We start from the raw sequence: 25,704 nt of genomic DNA, 5'->3' as shown, positions 1-25,704 counted from the left end.
TGTTGTCATTTATACTCTGTATTGTATACCTAATCTATTCCAATGATGCATCACTCTTATTTCTTAGCCACTACCAGATTGTTTTGATGATTACCACCACTTTGTAATGAAGTTTGAGATCTGGTGGGCTTTTTTTTCTCATTGATTCCCTTGATATTGACCTTTTCTACTTCCAGATAAATTTTTATTTTTTTCTATTCTATAAAATATTTTTTAGTAATTTTATTGGTATGACACTAAATAAATGAATTAATTTAAGTACAATTGATATTTTTATTATATTGGCTTGACCTACTCATGAGTAATTAACATTTCTCCAATTATTTAGATCCAATTTTAATAATTGTTTAAAAATTGTTTTGTAATTGTGTTCATATAGTTCCTGGGTTTGTATTGGCAGATAGTCCCAAGTATTTTATATTCTCTGCAGCTATTTTAAATAAAATTTCTCTGTCTCTTCCTGCTGGCCTTTGTCGGCAATATATAGAAATGCTGATGATTCGGGTGGCTTATTTTATGTCTTGCAACTTTGCTAAAGTTGTTATTTCAACTAAATAACTAGTTCTAGAATTCTCTTAAGTATACCATCATATCATTTATGAAGTGAGTTTTGTTTCCCCATTGCCCATTCTATTTCCTTCAATTTCTTTTTTTATTTCTAAAACAATATTCAATAATGGAGATGATAATGGGCATCCTTGCTTCATTCTTGACCTTACTGGAAAGGCTTCTTAGGGTTAGCTTATCTCCATTACAGATAAGGTTTGTTGATGGTTTTATAGGTACAGCTTATCACTATAAAGATAGTTCCATATATTTCTATGTTTTTTAATGGAAATATATGTTGTAGTTCATCAAAAGCTTTTTCTGTCTGTTTTGAGATAATCGTGATTTCTGTTGATTTTAGTTATTGAAATGATTGTATTTTCCTAATATTAAATCAGCCATACATTTCTGGTGTAAATCCCATTTGGTTATATTGTATGATCTTTATGATACATTGCTATAATCTCCTTGCTAGTGTTTTATTTAAAATTTTGCATCAATATTCATTAGAAAGATTGATCTTTGGTTTTCTTCCTGTTTTTGCTCTTCCTAATTAGGTATCAGAGCACATATTTGTGTTATAAAAGGAATTTAGTAGGGGTCATTCTTTGACTGCTTTTCCAAAGAGTTTATATAGTAATTGGGATTGTTTTTTAAATATTTGGTAGAATTCTGTGCCTTTTCAACAGCTCTCCGTCTTCACTTCTGTCTCTTGACTTCCTTCAAAGTTCAGCTCAAGCCCCATTTTCCAAGAGATTACTTCCATTTACACCATATTTATCATGGTTTTGCATGTTGTCTCCTCCAGGAGAAGGTGAGCTCCTTGAGGGCAGGGACTAGTTTCTTCTTTGTATCTCCAGTGCTTATTGGGAGAGATGGGGGAGGCTGCACAAATAAGCATTACAAGAATCCCTCAGAAGAATATTCTAAGTTCATTTCCAGACCACTACAGTAAACTTAATATAGCAACGAAGTGAGCCTGACACAAATTTTCCAGTGCATATGAAAGTTATGTTTACACTATATTGTACTCCATTGGGTGCAACAGCATCATGTCGGTAAAATATACAGGCTTTAATTCATTTTATTGCTAAAACATGCTAGCTGTCATCTGGATGAGCCTTCAGAAATTTGAATTTTTTGCTGGTAGAGTCTTGCCTCAGTGTTGATGGCTGCTGACTGATCAGGGTGGTGAAGATTGCTGAAAGCTAAGGTGGCTGGGGCAATTTCTTAAAATAAAACAGCAATGAAGTTTGCCCCCATGGGTAGACTCTTAGTTTCATTTGAACACTTACAGGTCATTCTAGGTATATTAATTGGTCTGATTTAAACACTATTGTGTTTCAGGGAATAGGAGAGCTGGGGAGAAATGTGAAAGTAACTGGTGGCAGAGCAGTCAGAATACACACATTTACCAATTAAGTTCACCATCTTATATCAGCAACATAACATGTTACAATAGTAATATCAAAAATCCTTGATTATAGATCACCATGACAGATATAATAATGATGAAAAAGTTTGAAATATTGTGAGAATTTTCAAAATGTGAGAGAGATAATAAGCACATGCTGTTAGAAAAATGGCACCAATAGACTTGCACGTGGCAGGATTGCCATAAACTTTTAAAGCACAATTACCTACAAAGCACAATAAACAAAGTATATGTGTACACTTACAGTGTCTATCTACCACAAGCCAGACACTGAGCTTAAGGGCTTTGCAAATATTATCTCATTCAATCCTCATAACAACCTTATAAAGTAGATGCTGTTATTATCTCTACTTCACAGTTGAGGAAACTGAGTTTAGCATGGCACCTGGCACCAAATAAGCATTTAATAATTCTTTATTGACTGGTTGACTCATTTTGATACTTTCATCCTTCAAAGGTAAGAGGAATGAATGAACAAGGGGAAATCCAATTTTTACCAATAAAGAGGAACCGGCTGTTGGGTGGAAATGATAAAAACCTTGAGAGAGAAAAAACTGGGCCTAGATCTATCACACATTATGGAAGAGTACATTTCACAGGGTTCAGAGAAATAAATAGATCCCCATAGCAAAAATTCCATAGAAGTCAGTCAGAAAGGATAGGACCTTCCCAAAAATAAAAATGTATATGAAGACCAAAGGAAAAAAGTTGTGACAAGAAAGGAAAAGAAGACATTTTTGGGAGAGCCATGTGCAAAGGAGCTCCCTGACCAACCCAAAAAAAAAAAAAAAATTGAGAACATGTGCAACTATTAGGTAATGCAGTGGATAGAGCATTGGGCCTGGAATCAGAAAAACCTGAGTTCAAATCCAGCCTCATAAACTTCATAGTGTGTGACCTTGGATACATCATTTAATCTATTTGCCACTGGAGAAGAACATGGCAAACCCCAAGGACAGAGATCCACGTAGTCCCAGAGTTCTCTAAGACTCTAAGACTGCATTTCCCCTACATTTGGGCTCTCTGCATTGTGCTCTCATTGCTGCATGGGGGAGAATCTTTGGTGTTCCTTCGTTTGCTATGCTATTGGATTAATATCTTTTGTTTGGGACAGGGGAAAATAGACATGTACAGAAAATGGAAGCAAAGGCGATGATGGAGTCTAAATGTGCAGCAGTCACATCCTGTCACAAGTCCTAAAGCTCTGTAAGACCTGACACTGGACAATGCCACAAGGACAACAAAGAAAGACTCAGAGGAGACCAAAATGTTCACAGAAGTATTCTTTGTAGCAGCAGAGAAAGGGAAGCAGGGCATCTAGTGACTGAGGAATGGCCAAAGAAATCATGGTAATGAATATCATAAATATAATTATATAACAATAAATGATGGAGAAACAAGCATATGATCTGGAGGGGAATGAATGGAATCAGAACATACATGATCACAGTGTAAATACAAGTCACTAAAAAGGAAGTTGAACTTGGTGTAATTGAAAAACCAGTGAAAACATTTTCACAGTTAAAGGTTCTGATAAAGGCCTCATTTTCAAAATATATAAAGAATTAACTCTAATTTATAAGAAACCAAGCCATTCTCCAATTGATAAATGGTCAAAGGATATGAACAGACAATTTTCAGATGATGAAATTGAAATTATTACCACTCATATGAGTGTTCCAAATCATTATTAATCAGAGAAATGCAAATTAAGAAAACTATGAGATAACACTACACACCTATCAGATTGGCTAAGATGATAGGGAAAAAAATGATGTAACTCTGGGAGATGACTAAAAACCATTACATTAAATTCCCAATCCCTATATTTATGCACACCTGCATTTTTTATTTCCTTCACAAGCTAATTGTACAATAATTCAGAGTCTGATTCTATTTGTACAGCAAAATAATGTTTTGGTCATGTATACTTATTGTGTATCTAAGTTATATTTTAATATATTTAACATCTACTGGTCATCCTGCCATCTAGGGGAGGGGGTGGGGGCGGGTAAGAGGTGAAAAATTGGAACAAGAGGTTTGGCAATTGTTAATGCTGTAAAGTTACCCATGTATATATCCTGTAAATAAAAGGCTATTAAATAAAAATTAAAAAAAAAAAAGATTAGAAGGGAAGCAATAAACTGGGAAAACACTTTTATATCCAAAAGATCTGATAAAGGCCTCACTTCTAAAATATATAGAGAATTGACTCAAATTTAAAAAAAAAAAAATGATGAATGTTGGAGGGGATGTGGGAAAACTGGGACACTGATACATTGTTGGTGGAGTTGTGAACGAATCCAACCATTCTGGAGAGCAATCTGGAACTATGCCCAAAAAGTTATCAAACTGTGCATACCCTTTCTTTGATCCAGCAGTGTTTCTACTGGGCTTATACCCCAAGGAGATACTAAAGAAGGGAAAGGGACCTGTATGTGCCAAAATGTTTGTGGCAGCCCTGTTTGTAGTGGCTAGAAACTGGAAACTGAGTGGATGCCCATCAATTGGAGAATGGTTGGGTAAATTGTAGTATATGAATGTTATGGAATATTATTGTTCTGTAAGAAATGACCAGCAGGATGAATACAGAGAGGCTTGGAGAGAATTACATGAACTGATGCTAAGTGAAATGAGCAGAACCAAGAGATCATTATATACGTCAACAATGATACTGTATGAAGATGTAATCTGATGGAAGGGATTTCTTTGACAAAGAGACCTAATTCAGTTTCAATTCATCAATGATGGACAGAAGCAGCTACACCCAAAGGAAAAACACTGGGAAATGAATGTAAATTGTTTGTATCTTTGTTTTTCTTCCCGGGTTATTTTTACCTTCTGAATCCAATTCTCCCTGTGCAACAAGAGAACTGTTTGGATCTGCACACATACATTGTATCTAGGATATACTAGGACATATTCAACATATATAGGACTGCTTGCCGTCTAGGGGAGGGGGTGGAGGGTGGGAGGGAAAAATCGGAACAGAAGTGAGTGCAAGGGATAATGTTGTAAAAAAAAAAAGTTACCCTGGCATGGATTCTGTCAATAAAAAGTTACTATAATAAAAAAAAAAATGGAAAACCCAGTAATTAAAATCAGTAATTACTACAGAAAAGGAGGAAGGAAGGTCTCTACAGAAGTGATCATGATAACAAAAAGTTTTGCTATATTGAGAGAATATAGGATTAGCTTGTTGGATGACAATGTTACTAAAGAATAATAAACGTAACTGATCAATCAGCCTTTATTAAATACTCACTAGAGGCCCCTCGCTGCGCTAAACCCTAGCAGGGGTCCTCGAACGACAGCCGCGGGCCAGATGCGGCAGCTGAGGACCATTATCCCCCTCCCCCGGGGCTACGAAGTTTCTTTATTTAAAGGCCCACAAAACGACGCGTTTGTTTCACTACAGTCCGGCCCTCTGAGGGACAGGGAACTGGGCCCTGTTTAAGAAGTCCGAGGGCCCCTGCGCGGGGTCCGCAAACAAAGATGAAACACCCCCGCCCGGAGGAGTTCACACTCCAGCGGGGCAGACCGCACGTAAGAATATGGATAGAGATTACAATGTAAAGTTAATACAAAGTAACTCGGGTGTCAGTTACTGATACAAGAGCCGAAGAAAGGTTTTCTCCGCCAAGGCGAATGACCGGAGCGCAGGGGACGAGACCAGCTCCTGCCCGGTTTGTCACCAGCAGGAGGAGCCACTCGGAGGAAGGCGCCCTCCCTGCAGGGGAAGCGCGGCCCGGACCGAAGGGGCCCGTTTAAGGCGGCGCCCCCTCCGCAGGGTTTGTCCCGGCGCACGGCTGGCGGGCCCGGCCCGCTCACCCTCACTCGGGGGGAAAGTGCCCCAGAGGCAAGGCCGGCGGGCGCCCCTTCAGACAGCCCGCGTTTTTGTACGGTTAAGGTCGCTCCTACAAAGCCAGAGCGTCCCGGAGCCGCTTCTTCCTGGCTCCGATCCCGTTTCCGCCCGACCGCATTAGGGCTTCGGGAAACAGACTCGTGCCGACGGCTCTGCCGAGGGCGGCGCCCTCCCCGCCGCGCGCCTGGCTGAGGCGCGAGACTCCCCCCGCGAGGGCAGCGGCCTCTGGCCGGTAACACCTGCCTTAAAGCTGCAGCGCGGTCTCTCCCGGCGCGCACCAACGGCCGCAGCTGGAGCCCAGGGGCTGCGCCCGAGGTCGCACAACCAGAAGTTAGTTCCACGCCGCTTCCGAGGCGTCTTCCCCCCCCCTCCTGGGTCCCGCGGCCAAGCCACTGCGCCGCCTAGCGGCCATGCCAGCATCCGTGAGACGGGGCAACTTGGCAAACGCACGCGGATCGTCAGCATCGGTTCAAACATTGGGCAAGCATTTCGACAGCGCTTACTCCGTGCCGGGGGCGGTGCCGGCGAAGCGCCGACGGGCCCCGCCCTCGAGGCGCTGACGCTCCGATTGGAAGGACACCGGGTGAGAGGCAGGGATACACAGAGCCAATGGAAGGTGACCTCACAGAAGGGGCTGGCTAGCAGCCGGGGGACGGCCACTTTTATGGAACAAAGTCAAGGTCAAGGAGAGATTCCCTGTGGACAGTGTGCTGGCTGCGCGAGGCTCCGGGGCACTGCGGAACCTCCCACCATTGGGTCTGTGGGTCAGGAAGCCCTGGGGCTCTGCAGAACCTCCTACTATTGGGTCTGTGGGTCAGGAAGCCCCGGGGCTCTGCGGAACCTCCTACTATTGGGTCTGTGGGTCAGGAAGCCCCGGGGCTCTGCGGAACCTCCTACTATTGGGTCTGTGGGTCAGGAAGCTCCGGGGCACTGCAGAACCTCCCACCATTGGGTCTGTGATCAGGAGGCCCTGGGGCTCTGCGGAACCTCCTACTATTGGGTCTGTGGGTCAGGAAGCTCCAGGGCGCTGCAGAACCTCCCACCCTTGGGTCTGTGAGTCAGGATGTCCAGTGCCCGAGTGGTTCCGACATCCAGCTGGAGGAAGACTCGTTTGTCCCGCAGCATACATGCCACGTGGTAGGCCCAGAGACAGGAGGGATGGATTGCCTTCAGAGAACCACAGTGCTCCTTAAATAGCCTCCACACCTCTTAGAAGAGGCCCACCTTTGATACAATAATACCCAGTCAGTGTTGTAAGCAGTGGACACAAATCTCTGAAGAGAGCATCTAAGGCGGCAATGAAAGAGCACGTGGTGGAAGGCAGGCTTTAAGCCAGAGGAAGAAGGGCCTCTGAAGAGGGGCAGTCAGAGCTGTCTTCAAGGCAACATTTCATAGGGAAAAAACTGGCCGATGGTGTGTCCATGGTGACAGAAGATAAAGGTGAGAAGTTGGAGCAAGCCCTATGTATCCTCTAAAGGTCAGGAGAAATCCAAACAGCCTCTGGCACGTTTGAGTCACAGATAAACCTACCCAACGAATGGGGTCACAAGGGTATGGACGGGCTGTATGGATAGCACACACTATGTACAGAGAGAGCATCCAAATGGATGGGATGCAGATCCATCTCACTTTTGGTGAAAAGCACATGAGAGCTGGGGCAACTGTCAAGGTGAAATTCCTTGATGGCATCAATTGTCTCATTTTTGTCTGTATAATCCTCGCACCTAACAAAATGCCAGGAACAAAACTCTTTAAAAAAAAAACAAACAAACAAAAAAAAAAAACTTGCTGAATGATGTAAAAAAGATTTTTTGCTTTTATTTTGAATAACTAGAAAAAATTACTTCCAGATGCCCTTCCCAACTCCTGTCATATTACCTTATTGTTAACAGGAATTAAAATGTATATGATTCAGTGAAGGGTACACATACCATGTTGAAATTTACATGTTTAGATTTATTAAGAAAATGTTACATGTTGAAATTTATTAAGAAAAGAGATGTGCTATAACTTTAATAATTTAGAACCGACACTGTCCATGTCATCTTTTGCATGTGTTCACTGTATCTGAGTTATACCATCTCTTTGTGTTACTAAGGTTATTGTTCAAGCTGTATTGCACTGGCTCACAAGCCTTCCCATGGTTTAAAAAAAAAAATTAGTTTGGATTTTTATGTTTATAAGGAAGACAAGGTAACTAAATTTGATTTCTACTTCCATTCAATATGGTACTTAGCAGACATTAAGTAAGTCAAGAGTCTGACAAATAAGTAGGGTACATTTTGGTCTTAGTCAATACAATATTATTTCTATTTTTAAGAAACATTTACCAAAAATATTCAGACTTTCACTTTTTAAACATAATTTTGTCCTCTACAAAGAGCCTATTTAAATTACATTTAGAGAATTTTAAGATGTTAAAATATTTTAAAAATTTTATGTCTACTCTTGGCATTTCAACTTAACAAATACTTCCTGTCTTTTAAATTTTATAATTTTTATCATTTAACACTCTCAACCTTAAATTACTCTTGATACCAATTTTTCCAATATTTACCAGTAAGGATTTTTATTTGATGTCAACAGTTAAGATATTTGAAAAACTCACATTCTTTAAAGAGATGCAAAGAATTTCTTTGTTATAAAAAGAAAACATGTCAAGTTCTAGACTTGCTTAATTAATTTTTCTGATTAATTAAGGTTTTAATTTTTTACATAATCCAGACTAAAAATGTCAATGCCAACTGAAACAGGGTATCAGTGAAGAATTGAGATGACTGTATTCTACATGCTAAAGTACACAAGTCACTTTTGATACAATTAGACTTCCTGTCTCCCACTTTCACTTATTGGGCATATTGTAGGATCTACTTCCAAACAATATTATTCTTTAGACGTTCACAAACTGATTTCATCTAATTTAACTGCCATCTTCATGATCTTCATAAAAAAAAAAAAAACCCATCCCTTCACAACAAAAGCACTTCTCTCAAACTATATTGAGAACTACTACAAGACCAAAAGGGAAATGGCTATTTTATTCAGAGAACCACAATACAGTACACATTTCTTCACTTAACCCCCATATCAGATGTGTAGAATCAACTGTTTAATAGTCAGGTACTGCTTTATGTTCACGATCAATAAGTTCCTTTTCAATAGTTGGATAATAAAACCAGGGTCCATCCCCTCTTCCTCGCATAAGTCTTTCTGTTTCCTGATACTTCATTCTGTAAGAAAGAAAATCCTTAAATTAAATTTCAAGCACCAATGGTTTACAAATGTAAATCATTCTACACATAAAATCCGAAAATATATTCTAACATCTCTTCTCCTACCCATTCAGGTAATCAATCCACCTATGCCTTTATGCTTTTATATTCAAACAATCTCCTTAACCCATTCCTTCCTCTATTCCCACAAACTGCCACCTTTATGTATATCGTTTCACTGGGATAATGGCCATCTCCATAGTGTCACACTTGCTTTCAATCTTCCTATCCAAGCCAAAGAAGGAAAGTCATCTTCTTAATCAGGTCATCCCATGCCTAAACTAACTCCCTATCTGGAGCATCCTAATTGACACAAAATATCAATTGTAAACATTATCTTTGCTCCTTTTTCCTTATTTCCCCACCTTACTCCCATTTTCTTTGTACTATACCTTTCCCTTGCTTTTACTTAAAAAAAAAAAAAGGGTCATTTTTAAACCCCATTTTTTCCCCCATACTCTACAACAAAAATTCTTAAACTGTGGATTGCAACTCCATAGGAGGTTGCATAATTGAATATGTGGACTGCAAAAAAAAATTATGATTTAATATCAGTAAATGTTTGATTTGTATACTTATTTTATATATTTATATATTCAAGAGTCATATGAAACTTTCTCAGGTAAAAAGGGGTTGCAAGTGGAAAAAGTTTAAGCAGCCTTGCTCTATCACACAAAACCCCCATGGTATCATCCTCCCCTCTCTACTTTTCTCCTCCTTTCCTATTTAGACAGAATTTATCCTTACCAAGATCAAACTCTCTCCTTATAGCTTTGATCTTAACCTCTCCTGTATACTTTTAACAAGTTGTCCTCATAATTATCTCCCCTTTTCTATCCCCCCTCCATTTTAAATCTCTCCCTCTTAACTGGCTCATTTTCTGCTGCCAACAATCATTGCCAGATCTCCCTATCTATAAAAACCCCTCACTCGAGTCAATCATCCTCTCAAGTTATCATCCTACTATAATCTCTTTCCTTTCATAACCAAACTCCTAGAAGGAGCCATCTACATTTGATGCTTCCAATTCCTCCCCCCTTATTCATTTTACAATCCGGCTTCTTTTACCTCATCATTTAACCAAAACTTCTCTATCTCACTTTTCATTTTTCTTTACTTCAGTGTAGCACCTTCCAAAGCTGCTGATCACCCTACCCTTCAATCTCTCCTCTTCAAGGTACTTCAAGGTAACCCCCCCCCCTACCCTTATTCTCCAGTCTATATGAGTTTTCCTTCCCCACCTCCTTGCTGGATCTTCATCCAACTCCCCTAACGTGGGTGTAACCCAAGGCTGTGTTCCCTGGATCTCGTCTCGATGACCTCATCAATTTCCCTAGGTTCAATTATTGTTTCTACACTGATGTACACAGAACTAAATTTCAAATCCTGGTTCCTGGTCTATCTCCTGAACTTGTCTCACATTCCCAACACAGGTAGCACTAACTCAATAGAACTCATCTTTCCACCCAAACTCACTCCTTCCATTAGCTTTCCTATTTCTGCCAATGATACTATGACTACTCTTCTACTTCTCATCCAGGTGTGATTATTCACTCCTTAATCTCTTTCTTGCCATTCCTTATCAATTCAACCTCCACACCTCTCAGAAGTGTCCCCCTTTCTCCCTTTAAAGAGCTACCACCACTGAAGTTTCACACCCTCATAAATTTTTACAAGGACTTTTGCAACATCCTAGCAGACAGTTTTCCTGCCTCATGTCATTCCCCCATTAATCCATCCTTCCCATAGAGATGCCAGAAACATTTCTAAAGCAGAGTTCTAATGAGGTCGATACTGACGCTCGCTCAATAAGCTCCAGTGGTTTAAAATGCTTATTGAGTGGCATAATTCCATATTGTTCTCCAAAATGGTTCAGTTCATTGTCCCACCAACAATGAATCAGTGTTTCAATTTTTCCTCATCCTTTCCAAAATTTGTAATTTTCCCTTTCAATCATTTAAGCCAATTTAATAGGTATAAAATGGTACCTGAAATTGTTTTAATTTGTAAAATAATCAATAATGATTTACAGCATTTTTTTCATGTAACTATGAATTATTTTGATTCCTTCACCTGAAAACTATCTATTCATATCCTTCAGATATTTAGCAATTGGAGAATGACTTATATTCATAAATTTGACAACGTTCTTTATGAACTTTGCAAATGAAAAAAACTAACATGTTTTGGGCCAGAACTCTGAACTTGAAACAAAGGATTCTTACAAGGTGCTGGGTCAGTGGAATTGATAGAGACAATGGTTATCTAGTTTAGCATGGTTCAGTATGATTGATTTAATCTTACAACAAATAATGGTTTCCTAGTGATATAATGATTGGTCTATATTCATTGTAGAGCATATGAACTAGGAGCCTCAACCAGGATTCATTCAGAAAGATTCAGAGAGCAGAGAAGAAAACTCTCGGAACCAAGGAGAGAAATAGGCCTCTAAGAAAGCTAACCAGGCCTCAGGAAAGGAGATGAGACTTTGAAAGAGATAATAAAGGATTTGGACTTTAAACACCTGGCTATTCGTTTGGAGATTATTGAACTGAAAAGAAAGCTGCTCCCAGAGACCCCCAATGAAACAGTAACATTACAGTAACAGAAAAGAGGTTTAGCATCATCATAATTTAAACTACATTAAAAGGCAGTAATTATCAAAACTATCTGGTAATAATTAAGAAACAGAAAAGTAGATCAGTGAAGCAGAGTAGACAATGTACAGCAGCAAATAAGTAATAATCTAGTGTCTGACAAGTATAAAGACATTTGGAAATAAGAATGCATTACTTTGTAAAAGTTCTTAGGAAAGCTGAAAAACAGTATGGCAGAAATTAGGCATAGATCCTTTTATCTTACACTAAGAATAAGGTCAAAAAAGAGATAATAGAAAAAAAATTAAAGAACATGGAACATACTACTTGATTTATGGATTGGTGAACAAATTATGAATAAATAAAAACATGCAAGGTGTAAAATGGATAATTTTCATATCAAATCTAAAAATTTTTGTATAAATAAAATAAATGCAGCCAAGATCAGAAGGAAAGCAGAACATTGGAGGGAAAAAGCTATAGTTTCTCAGCTAAAGGTCTTGTATCTCAAATATATTAAGAACTCTGTCAACCCTTTAAGAGTACCACTGCCTCTTTCAAATCCCTAATCTCCTTCAAAACTACAGCTTTTCTTGATAGCTTCAGTCCCATTACTTCCAAAAGAATCTTTTATCTCTATATGTGTATATTCCCCCCTTTCCCTATAGACCCTTGAGGGCAGGGACTGTTTTTTTTTTTGGTTTTTTTGGTCTTTGAATCCCTACTGCTTAATAGTGTCTGGCTCAAAAGGGCTAAGTAAATACCTGTTAATTAATGGAATGATGATCAAACTCAATCTATTGCATTTATAATAACAGCTTGAATTTATATAGAATCCCAAGGTTTGAAAACAACTCCATGAAGTATGCACTACAAGTCTTATCCTTATATTACAGAAAAGGAAACTGAGGCTGAGATACTAAGTGATTTATCAAAGTGTTGCTGCGAATGTCAAAGACAAAACTGGAATACAGGGCTCCTGACTCCAAGTGCAGAGTTCTCTCCATTCCCCTATGATGGCTCTACAGAATCCCAGAATTGGAAGACCACCCAAAGTACAAATACAAATCCTACTCTATACCTCTCCTCCAATGGTCATCCAGATTCTGTGATGGACAGTGCCTTAAAAGGAAGCCTATTCTACTTTTCAGTGTGGAGTACTGGACTTGGAATCAAGGAGACCTGGGTTCGATTCCCACCAGATATTTAACATGTAAGCCTGGAGATGTCCCCTAAGCTATTCAAGTCTCACTTTCCTCACTGGTTAAGGGAGATCACTCATCTCACAAGGGAGTTGTGAAGATAAACATCTTGCAAACTTTAAAAGACTTAAATGTGCCTCCCTTCCCCCTCTTGTTCTATCCTCTGAATCCGTTTCCCTTCGAGCTAATGGCTCTTCAAATATTTTCTTAAAACAAGGAGGATGTTTGCCCCTAGTCTTTCTCCCACAAAATGTAGACTATGAACATTCAACTGGGCACCCTTGGACTCCTGGCCAGGTAGGTTCATCCTCTTAAGGCACAATCCTACAGAAGTGCCCAACATTCTAGACAGACTTCCACTGGTGGACAACAGAGCCATTCCTTTCTTTGTTCCATACACCCAATAATAATTCAGAGGATTCAAGGAAACAAACAGTTCCTTCCCTCAAGTTTACATTATGTTCTGAAGGTCAAGATGGAATGTATCTTTTTGGCAATCACACCATCTTTTCAATATTGAATTCGGGAGCAGCTAGATGGTGCAGTGGATAGAGGGCTCCCAGCCCTGGAGTCAGAAGAACCTGAGTTCAAATCTGGCCACAAACACACTTCCTAGTTGTGTGATCTGGGCCAGTCACATACCCTCAGTTGCCTTGACAAAAAAAAAAAAAAAAAAAAAAAAGGAGGAAGACAACTAATACTATATTAAAAGCCAACTAACTGGTATCAAGGTACTATTTTCTGTGCTCTGTCCTTGTGCAGCTGATTTCACTTTCTACCTCCCTTTACAAAGAATTTCAATTTCTGAATCCTCTGTGCAGGAGGTTCTCAGTCATCTCTCAAATGGCCAAACCCTTTCCTTCCAATTTTAATAAGAGTAAACATTAAAGCTTACTCAATCATAAAACAAATTGGTGCTGCTCAATAGTACAGATCACCCCCTGCCCACTCATCCTGTAACTCTCCCTCTCTCATCATCCTCCATGTTTAGATAAGGACCTGTTTTTTGTCTTAGGAGTGTCTATTGCTTTTTTCCTCCCTTCTTATTCCCCACACACCATCTGGGTTTCAAGTATTCCTGGCCTTGCTCAGGCCCTAAGCTCAGGGAAAGCTCAAGGATCCCCCTATGGCCCCTTTACCCTGATATCATGTGCAGGGAAGGTATGGGGAGTTCTAAAGGGGAATGTTTTAGCCCCAGGGAAGTGCCAGGCATATGTGCCGTTGGGCATGGTGACAGGTGATGGGGATGGATTTGCAGAAGAAGGAGTTCTTTATTATTTTCATCCTATAATCATTGGTCAGTTGTATATAAATGAGCAAGATTGGAATATAATGAAGACTAGCCTTTGAACAGATCCTACTTCCTCCTCTCCATACCCAGAGTCTGTTATACCCAGATCCATCGCATGAGCCGAGGGCCCCAGCTGCAGGGAGACTTTTGAAGTCTAATGACCTTGTCATCAAACAGTCTTCCCCCAGCCCTTAATCACCCAGCCCTGTTCCTTTTGTATGTGAGCAACATGCTGAGACAAGCACAGACTCAGCATCCCCTTCTCTCCCCAATCCAGAAGCCTCCACTGTTTACCTCAGATCAGCCTTATCAGATTCCAACTGAAGGATTGCCATGGTTCGTTCATAATTCTTTTCAGGAGGTTCATAAATATTACGAGCAATCCACCTGGTTATAGGGTGCTAGGAGAGACAATGGTTCACATTAATTTCTTAATTCTGTCATCCACTCCTTCATTTCACATTCAAAATAATTGTTAGTAAATTAGCAACAAAGAATGAGGAAAGACAAGAAATTTTAACTTTATAAAGGATTATTAATATTAAATTTTCTTTTCTTCAGTATAACTCATTTCGACTAAGAAAATAACCATTTGATTCTTTTAGGTAGAAGGCCCTATAATGCATGTAAAAATAATTTTAAAAACTACAACTTTTAGTTTTTGTAAATCAAATCCCAAGGCTCTTCTCAGTTCCTCCTGAACTTTTGTAAAACAGCAAAACAATTATTTTAATGAGTTAAACCTCAACTGGCAAATTCTTGTATTTTGGTGATGAATGCTTTGAATATTTTGATGTATATAAGTCCCTTCTATTGTGAGGAAGTGTTCAATGATGAAGAAAAGTACTTAATGTTACACCTTAATCTCTATCTAGTCATTCAAAGATAATGGGGTTTTTATATCACCTTTAAATTCTTGTGATTTTGAAATGGGAACACAACATTCTGGATTTTATAGCAGTTAAGAAATATTTTAAATAAAAAATACACATGTAAATAAATATCAATAGATTAACTATAAAAAGTGGAAACATACATACTTAAATATATAAAAGTCAATAAACAACAAGAATGAAACCATAACAACACTATTTACATCATCTTATTCATTTCATCATTATCTAAATAAAAATTCAGCACAACTCAACAAACATTTATTAAACATTTTAGCCAAGTTTCTGGACATAATAAACACCTACTAAATGTGTATCTGTCTGTCTTTCATAAAACTACCTACCTAGCATGTTTGAGTTGTTATATTATGTGTGTGTATGTACATGGGTGTATAATCTAAATAACAAAATGTCTATTTCTAAGGTGCTGGGGGTCTTAAGATGGCATAAGTTAACTGGGATTGGGGGGGAGGTCTATTTTCACAAATGCCTAACTCAAATATTAATGTAGGCATTAAAACATTATTCAGAAGGGTTCCATAGGTTTTACCAAGTACCAAAGGATTCATAACATAAAGATTAAGAAACCCTGCTCAAAAGAAGCCACCCCTGCCCCCACCTTTCTTCTATTCTAGTAGGATAAGACATAATATGTACATTAATAAATGTAATATAGATCATTTGTCATGTGAGTAAAATACTCTAGGATATTATGAGAAGGGAAAAAATAGAGGAAGAGGAAAGGAAGGCTTCCTGGAGGAAGTGGTACTCAAATTAAACTTTGGAAGAAAAATAAAGATCCTGAAAGGCAGAAACAATAACAACAGCAGCCGGTGTTTCTATATTACTTTAAGGTTTACAAAGCATTTTCTCATTTAACCCACACACAAAGCCTAGGAGCTAAGTGTTGTTACTGAAATGAGGCGGGAAAGGTTCCTCACCATTTAAGAGAGGGCTAGTCATTGCCTAGAACAGTGAGGACATGAGATCTAACCGAAGTGGGGAGGGTTGGGTTGGTGCCTGTATTTGCTAGTTCATTAAGTGCATTAAAACCGAGGGTGAGGAGTTTAAATTTTATCAAATAGGCCAGAGAAACTACTCAAGGTTTTAGAGCCTTTAGAAGGAATATCCTTGTGTGCATGAAGATTTGCCAATTAGAATGAAGACTGATAAACTGGCCCTATAATATTACTGTTCATAGATCAAAAAGCAGCTGAAATAATAACTCTTTTAACATTTGGTGTCCTGTACCAACCTTGAAGTACTCCCAGTGTTCAGGAACGTAGCCTGGTGGGATTTCTGCTAACTCAGCTTCACCTAGTAGGAAACAATGGAGATTATTAACACAATCACCAGATATTCAGTATTATTTCTTCATCATTTTAAGTAAGAATCAGCCCTATTCCAGGGGTCCTCAAACTTTTTAAATAGGGGGCCAGTTCACTGTCCCTCAGACTGTTGAAGAGCTGGACTATATAGTAAAAACAAAAACTTTGTTTTGTGGGCCTTTAAATAAAGAAACTTCATAGCCCTGGGTGAGGGGGATAATCATCCTCAGCTATCACATCTGGCCCGCGGGCCATAATTTGAGGACCCCCTGCCTAGGGTTTTCTCTTACTCTTCCCTTCCTTTGCACACTACAGCATCAGCATTCTGAAAATTCTGTGCCCATCTCAAGCCCTCCAACGCCTCTAGGCCACCTGAACTCTGACCGGTTTTCCTTCCTGCCTGCACCCTCTCCCCCATCTATCAGTGCATTCATCTCTCCAGGGCAGAGACCTTTTGCCATGACTTTCAGGGGCCCCTTCAGCAAGGGCGCAGAGCTGAGCCTCCCTGGGCCTGCCCTCCTGACACCTGGGGCTATGCTGCTCCCTCCACATACAGAGCCTCAGCCAGAGACTGGACCCGAGGCTCTTCCTGCCCATCTCAAGATGTCCACCTCCCTTGACGTGCACTTTCACCATCCCAGGCCAGGCTCTCTCCTACTCTGGAATCACTACGATCTTCAAAGGTCACCTGTAACTTACTGCCTCTCCATAACTCCCTTGAGCAATTAAAGTATTTGAGTTTTTGCTGTATTGTTGTTATTGGAGCAGGTATCCTCTCCCTGCCATGAAGTCAAGGAATACATCTTACTAAACTTCATCTGCCCTAGGATTTAGGACTGGTCTATGTATATCAGGCGTGGAATAAATGCCTGCACAACTGACTATAAGAGTTCCTTGTGGGTATGCGGGGGGTGTTCCATCACAAGCACCCATAGCCATGTTTGTATTCCATGCCTACAAAATCTGGACAATCCACGAGTTCAGTTCAAAATTGAGAGATTACTTGTCCCAAAAGGGCAGGTGGCTCTGCTGGCACAGAAGGGTTAACAGCACCCAAATTCCCCAAAAGGCATGTTTTTGAAATGTAAAATAAGATTTTTTTTTTTGTAATAGCTTTTTATTTTCAAAATATATGCAGATAGTTTTCTACATCTACCCTTGCAAAACCTTGTGTTCCAAATTTTTCTCCCTCTTCCCCCCACCCACCCCTTGCCCCAGATAGCAAGTAATCCAATATAGGTTAAACATTTACAATTTAAAAAAGAATCTTTTAAGTGCAGCAAGGTATAGAAGTCAATTGAGTCCTGCCCTGCCTGGGGGAGGAAGGAGAGGAGAAATCCCAGGTAACTCTTTCTGATTTGCAGAAAAGTGCCAGATCTACATTGGCAGATAAGGGCATGACCTCTACCTACAATATTCAAGGCAAAAGAAATTTAAAAAGAAAAGATTCTCGGAGTCTACACTGAGAAATTCTCACTTTGGAGGAGTTTTCTCATCTTCTATTAAACACGGGCACCCCTCCAGTGCTTTATATTTTCTTCTTTTTTTAAACAGCCTTTTACTTTTCAAGATACATGCAAAGGTAGTTTTCAACATCTATTTGTGCAAAACTTTGTGTTCCAAAATTTTTCTCTCCCTTTCCCCGCATCCCCCTAAACAGTAAGTAATCCAATATAGGTCAAACATGTGCAGTTCTTGTAAACATATTTCCCCATTTATCATGCTGCACAAGAAAAAACAGATAAAAAGGGGAGGGGGGGAGGATGAGAAAGTGTTTTACATTTTCTAAAGAATTTCATTCAGAACATGCCAGGGAGGTAGGAAGTACAAATATTAATGTCATTTTAAAAAAGGGAAGCTGAGATTCATAAAAGTAAAATGACTAGTAGGATCATCAGCTAGGAATTTGAACCCACGTCTCTCTCAAACCTAACTCTGACTTTATTAACACCACAAATCCTCCATAAAGGTTGAAAAAAGGTATTAGGATAAGCTCATAGATAGAAATAATAGCTTTAAAAAGAATTTTTTTTAATTATAACTTTTTATATACAAAACATATGCATGGGTAATTTTTCAGTATTGACCCTTACTAAAACTTCTGTTTCAACTTTTCCCCTCCTTCCCTTCACCACCCTCCTCTAGATGGCAAGGAGTCCCATATATGTTAAATATGGTAAAGTGTACGTTAAATACAATATACGTATACATACTTATACAGTTATCTTGCTGCACAAGAAAGATCGGATTTAGAAAGAAGGTAAAAATAACCTGAGAAGAAAAAAACAAAAATGCAAGCAAACAATAACAGAAAGAATGTAAATGTTATGTTATGGTCCATACTCATTTCCCAGTGTTCTTTCTCTGGGTGTAGCTGGTTCTGTTCATTACAGATCAATTGGAATTGATTTGGAGCCTCTCATTACTGAAGACAGTCACGTCCATCAGAATTGATCATCATATAGTATTGTTGTTGAAGTGTATACAGAAATAATAGCTTTAACCCTCAACAACCCTGGGGGACAGATGCCATTATTACCCTCATTTTACATGAGGAAACTGAGGCAAACAGAGTTCCAGTACCTGATTGGCCTAGGGTTAGGGAAGTCTCAAAGACAAGATTGAAACTTAGGTCTTCCTGACTCCCCTAAGAATCTGGGACTGGAAGGGGCTATCCCAGGGCTTGTCTGCTGGTCCAACTCACAGACTGCAGACATCCCAGTAGGCAAAGTGCCAAATGAAAGGCCTGCAGGACCGTGGCCCAGCACCAACAGTAGGCTTTAGTCCAGATCTGGCTCAGCGAGAATTAGAAGTCAGACCACAAATTTAGGCGGAGGACAACTTAACAGTCTCTGTTCTCTTCTTTGCACTGAAGCCCTTATGAGCTCCTGGCCATCTGGGTGCACCAGAGACAGAAAGTCTTCTCTCCCACCTCCCACTCTCTTCACTGGACTTTGCCGGTCCCGCACCTCCAACCTCCTATTCTCCTCGATTACAATGCTCAGGGACCCCAAAACAAACAACTGGCAACAGGTTACAGGCACCACATTTTGCCTCCTACCAAGCACAGACCTTAAACTCCTTGGTCAGAAACAGGATCTTTTATCTTGGCTATTTCAACACCAAACATCAATAGAAGGGCTGCCTCCCAGTAAGCTCATACAGCAGAGTGGGCAGCTGGCTAGGGAGCTGGTGGATATGGACTGGAAATGCAGACCTAAAGACCCACCAGTGGGCTACATCCTCCCTATCTCCGCATTCAGAGATCCAGAAACAAAAGCCTTCAGTAGGTCTCATTAAGTTTGATGGAGAAACTCTGTGATTAGGTTGTCTTTTCCTCTCTAACTATGACTGCTAAATCACCCAAAAAATGTCATTTAAGAAAGCATTTGCTATTAAACAACAGGAAACAATGAGCAGTAAACAATGAGCAGTAAATCTGATAATCTCCTTTTCATTTACTCCCTCCAAAAAAATCCACACTATTTATAATCCAACTTGTCTTTTTTTTTTTTTTTAAACAAATAAAGAAAGGAAACCCAAAAAGTTTAAATTATTTACTTGTCCAAGGCCACAGTTAGGAAGTGAATGGCAGAGATGGGATTTGACTCCAGGTTCTGATTACAAATTCAGATTTCTTGCATTATATCACTGCTGCCTTTACATTAATACAGGCAGCTGAGAGTTAATTGTTTACATTTAATTCCCAAGTATAAACTCAAACTATTATACTAAAGACTCTTTATTGTGACATTCACATATAAATATTTTTAAAAGCTTACCAACAAATATATTCACGTATGTTATACCAATTGCTACTGGAATCCCAGTCAACAATAAATAAAATCTCTGCAAGATAAAAAAGGAAAATGTATCACATAATGAATTTCTAGGCCACACTTATAAGTATATTTATTATCCGACATCTATCCACATAGATCTAGACTCTCTTCTCCCCACCAAACAAAACAAACACTGAACTTTCCATTCACTGGCTTCAGTGTAACTTTCAGTAACAACCAAAAAATTCAAGGATCAAGGGAAACTACTAGAACAATGGAAGCAGGGAGCAAGCTATGAGGTTGATCCAATGTAAAAACTGAACAAATAATTTTTGTCCCCTTTACTCCTCTATCATTTCAAAATATTCACAGTGTTTGACTACTCCTCTATCATTTCAAAATATTCACAGTGTTTGACTACTGAAAATGCTAATATTTTTGATAGGTGCATTATTTTTACTTTTATTAAAATCTCTTATTACAAGCACATTAAATGTTTTTCACTCACTTTAAAATGTGCAGAAGAGGATTAAGCAATCTTTTATTTAATCCTCAATGCTTCAGAAGACACTTTCAGAGGCAGCTAGGGTCAAAAGATTGTGGCAGTCTCAGTTCTATAGAAGAGCCCTTATCCATTGAACAAAGCTGGTTCCCCAACAATCAGTCTACAATTGGACCTGGAAACAGTCTATCCATAAACCTTACTATGACTATAGTTATGATTATTAAGAAGATAATAACAACAAGAACTGAATCCTGATAAGAGATGAGTGAGGGTCATCAGGCCTTTGGTAAGACATGAGGGAAAAGATGGCCAATTATTAGGTTCTTAGCAATAGCAGAGGATCAAAGGTCTTAATCATCAATTAGCTCTCAAAGGCTCCACAATATCCCTTGAAAATGACCCTGTCTTAAGCACACAAGAAGCACCTTTTCAACTGGCATGATATTTCTGAGATAGTGATAAGAGTAATAATCAGTTTATCTCACTCTATAAAACACTGCATTCCTAAACTTGATAAGTGAACACTCCAATATTCTGGTGATTCCTCAGGGTTGGGCCTCCCTCCAAGAATACCTATGACAGCTCATCCAGGCCTCCTAGATGCTCAAGAGCAATAATGTACAGAGTTTTCATCATCTTGCATTAAGCCTCATAATAAAATTCTTTGAACTCTGAACTATCAAGATGCATTAAGTTTGTTGTTCATTCATGTCACTTGTATCCAACTATCTATGACTTCATTTGGGGTTTTCCTGGCAGATACTGGAGAGGTTTGCCATTCCCTTCCCTTACTCACTTCACAGATGAAGAAACTGAAGCAAATAAGTTTCAGTGTTTTTGTGCAAATAGTTAATGTCTGAAGCCAGATTTGAACTCAGATATTCTTGACTCCAGACCCATTGCTCTACCCATTGTACCACCCTTGCTGCCACATGCAGTAAGTTGCTTCCTTATTTAAGAAAAACCTGAAAAGAATTTCTTATACATAATAATAAAGATTATAACAAATGATATATTTGTAATCCAAATCATCACTAACTGATTTATCAGCTTTTAAATCCATTTCTTAGCATATTGTTTTTCTTAAAATAGGAAGTACACAGACTATATTTTAAAATGTCACAATCTTGGAAAGCAAAAGATCATTTGAAAGTTTAACTGAAATTTAAAAGCGATCTTTCATTTCGATTAGCAAAAGCTCACAACTAAATAATGTTTCTATGGTATACAAAACTTTCTTTACAATACTGTGTGAGAAAACCAACACAGATTGGTCCAACAATTTGCTCAAGGTTACACCATGGGCTAGCAGAGCAGCTATGGCTCAAATCTAGGTTTCATACTTCCAATCCAACTCTCTTTACACTAGACCATGCTCAACTGGAATGCCTATTTCTTTTTCATTTGATTGACTTCACTACTCACAATAGATGTATTCTTGAAAAGGGAATAAAATCTCTGTAAACAACATCCTGCCTTAGATGCACTAAGGCAATAGAATAAATAAAACAATCATACACTGAGTTATTCTGGCAGGTATGAATTTAAAATTTCATTTTATATTATTTCATACTGAGGGTTTCACAAGAGTCCTTTTTAAAAGGGAGATGTTAATTACTGAATCATGGGAGGAAAAGGGCAGAGTCTCAGTTCAGTGCTTCTGGATCTTCTAAGGCAAGGAAAAAACCTCATATTCTAAGAGAAATAAAGCACTTATTTATTTAAATCAGGCACTAAGTTTTAACATTCATGTAGGGAAAAAATTAACAGAATAAACTTACCAACAACCTCAAAAATCTCTTGTCATAAAATTCAGAAGGTTTGATGACGAACATTCTCTTCCCATGGCTTCCACTATGTCGGACTGGAGCTAGAAACAAGAAAGTAAGTAATCAGCATTAATTAAATGTGTTAAGAATGGAGAGATGATCTGCTGGAAGGCAGAAAGACCAAGGTCAAGTCCAGTCTTAGACATCTAGGCTCTGACCCTTGGGCTAGAGGATTTAGGCTAGTGAACTAATTACTTAGTTGAACATATTACCCATTAGATACTTGTAACCATTCTTTTGGGAATGGCCTTAAAGTTATATTTTCTTTCTTTTTTTGAGGGGGGAGAAAGAGGAGAAGTAGAGAGGGAGAGGGAACTTAGTCTCTTTGGAGTTAGCTCTTCCTATAGTTAGCCCATTGCCAGGAACAGCTAGTCCCTGCCCTGATTTGGAAGTCTCCTGGCTCTATCCACCCCAACCACCACCACTTGTCTGGTACCACTCTTCTCTCCTCCCTATATTCCAAAACACAGAAACCAAAGACTATTTTCAAAGACAATGATCTCCTCATTTCCAGATTCTAATGTCCAAGTGTTGGCAACCTGGGTGTCCTTCCCAAATCTAAAATCCCAAATATGATAATACAACCATTTCCTGGCATCCAGGAAGACTCAGGGTGGGGAAAGGGGGCAAATAGGGAATTACAGGTAGCATTCTATGGATCTGTGTCATCTGAGACATTGTGAATTTTGGCATTCTCTTCCATCATACGGAACACAGATCATCTCCACCCTTTCATCCTGTGACCCTTTCCTTCATCTCACCTAAAACCTTTTAATATCAGTTCACCCAATGAGGTCCCAATGAGGTTCTTCCTACTGCATGGGTATCATTGAGCCAACTAGGTTGTGCCCTGGTTATCTCTTCCATGTTCTTACTACTGCCCTCTTTTCTGGTCATACACAACTCTCTTTGATAACATCTTTTGTGGCAGAATACACATGCATCTGCACATTCATATAAGTACTGGGACTATGCATAGTCCTGGGTCACAATATGAACAAAGGACTTGGGGAGGAGGACGAATGTAAGGGTCTGAGAAAGGGTCATTGTTGGGGGGGAGAAGGCAGCAGATATTTATTATCTGACATCCATCCATATAGATCTAGGCTCTCTTCTCCCCCACCCCCACCCAAACAAAAACAAACACGGAGCTTTCCATTCACTGGTTTTAGGGTGACCTTCAGCAAGGAGATGGCAGCAAATAACAAATACCCACACATATATTTGTCCGACCTTGACTTGCTTTTATCTTGATCAAAATTCTGGTCCACCTGCTTTTGGCCTTGTCTATTAAGTTCTCAGTTTATCACTCTTAATGAAGTGCTTAAATATATCTGGTAACTTCCTGCCAATTATTAGCAAGGTATACGTAATATGAAAAAGAAAAAAGATTTACAAAAAACATTTAAAGTGATAAATTGCTGATAAAGAGGTAGCCTGCATGAACACTGGAATTGCAAGTGGAGGATGTGGGTTTGTCAAGATATTAGCAAACACCCCATTTTTCCAGAGCTAAGACTGAACAAGCAAACCGTTCCAACAGCGTAGCATAACCCTTTGTGCTCACTCTCTGGATGATCACAGCCATAGCAAAACCCTAGAATTGGGATTTATGATTTGATTTTAAGATTTAGCAGGATAGGGGCAGCTAGTTAGTGCAGTGGATAGAGCACCAGCCCTGGAGTCAGGAGGACCTGAGTTCAAATCTGGTCTCAGGCACTAAATACTTCCTAGCTGTGTGGCCCTGGGCAAGTCACTTAACCCCAATTGCCTCAGCCAAAAATTAATTAATTAATTAATTCAAAAAAAAAAAAAAGATTTAGCAGGATTTCCCAGGGGATCCTGGCTGTAACTGCAGCCAGCACACTGCGGGAGATAGTAGTGACTAATCCCATCTCTTGCTAATAAACAGGTGCTGCTTTCCCGTTTTCCCCACGCTAACTCTGACCAAACCAATCACAAGGTCTGGTGATCCTTAAGGCCTGAAACAACCACAAGGCTGGAGGACTCTACTTGGAAACTGTTCCCAAGAAAGCCCGTATTCTCACGGGCCGTGAGAACTGTTTGAGAGCTAAGAATGACTCGCTGGGTCCTTAACTCTGCCACAAGCCCGCCTTCTCAAGGGGTTTCGGCTCACTCTGCAACACCGAGTCTTCCTTGGCTCCCGCCACGGGTTAGGGGCCAAATGCAGGCTCCAATCCTCCCTGCCTGCGTGATGGTGGGCAGGCTTCTTGGACGCTGCGGCTTTGTGCGGCACAGAGACGCCGAAAGACTCGGATTCAAATCCCCCCGGACACTCCCTCACCAGATGACCCTGGGCAAGTCCCTAACCGAGCTGCCTCAGTTTCCGCATCTGCAAAACGAGCTGGCGACAAGTACGTTGTCAAGGAAACCCCAAAGGGGACCACAAGCGCTGGGACACGACGACAAAATTAGGGGGATGGGCTCGACGCTGGTTCGAACCCGATCGTTGCCTCCCCAAGAGTTCCAGTTCCTGACACCTTAGAGAAACAAACACAGCAAACAGGACGTAACAGAGGGAAGAAAGCGGGGCCGGGGTGGTCAGGAGGGGCCAGCCTGCGTTTCCCCACTTGGAAGATGGGGGCGAGCGGCAGCCGCCCCAGGGGACAGGAAGGATGCATCCGGGGGATGCTGGCGAAGCGCTTCGCACCGCTCGTACGGCTCTAGGACGTTAGCTGCTGGCTCTCGTTACTGGTTACGGTCGGAGTCCCGCCGCAGCGCGGGCCCAGGCTGACTTAGAGCCTCCGGCCCCTCCGCGTTCCTCCCTCCCTTTCTCCCTCCCCGGGACCCGGCCAAGGTCACCGCGGGGCCCTCCACGCGCCGCCCGGCACCTACCCACGGCGCCCGCGCCCGGGACGCTCCGGGTCAGCAAGCCGCCGAGGCGCAACTGCGGCCCCAGCCCGCGGCGGGTCAGGGCCCGACCGGCTCCCGTCGCCGCCCAGGCTGAAGCCCGCAGCAAGAGGCTCATCGCCGCCATGGCCGCTCCCGGCTAGCTTTCAGGACGCCGAGGCCAGGAGCAGGTACGGAGGCCGAGACGCCTCTGTCCAACCAATGAGACGTCCCTGAGGTTCGTCCGACCAATGAGAGGCTGAGGCCGGCGACGGCCATAGCGAGACCGGGCAAACGACTTCAGCGGGG

At 40.4% G+C, this 25,704-nt stretch overlaps 1 protein-coding gene across 1 annotated transcript; it reads right to left on the bottom strand.

The window, feature by feature from the left end:
• Window positions 1-8,781: 8,781 nt before the first annotated feature.
• NDUFB5 (NADH:ubiquinone oxidoreductase subunit B5) lies at window positions 8,782-25,676 on the bottom strand. The gene is made up of 6 exons (XM_031957706.1): window positions 25,402-25,676; window positions 22,498-22,586; window positions 20,212-20,278; window positions 16,357-16,418; window positions 14,503-14,609; window positions 8,782-9,076 (listed from the first exon to the last, which is right to left on the bottom strand). The coding sequence occupies exons 1-6, from the start codon at window positions 25,541-25,543 to the stop codon at window positions 8,956-8,958; spliced, it is 588 nt and encodes a 195-aa protein (XP_031813566.1). The 5' UTR covers window positions 25,544-25,676; the 3' UTR covers window positions 8,782-8,955.
• Window positions 25,677-25,704: the final 28 nt, after the last annotated feature.

This window comes from Sarcophilus harrisii, chromosome 3 (genome assembly GCF_902635505.1).
Source record: "Sarcophilus harrisii chromosome 3, mSarHar1.11, whole genome shotgun sequence".
NCBI classification, from domain to species: domain Eukaryota; kingdom Metazoa; phylum Chordata; class Mammalia; order Dasyuromorphia; family Dasyuridae; genus Sarcophilus; species Sarcophilus harrisii.
Note: the sequence above shows the minus strand (reverse complement) of the source record. Positions and strands in the feature narration are given on the sequence as shown.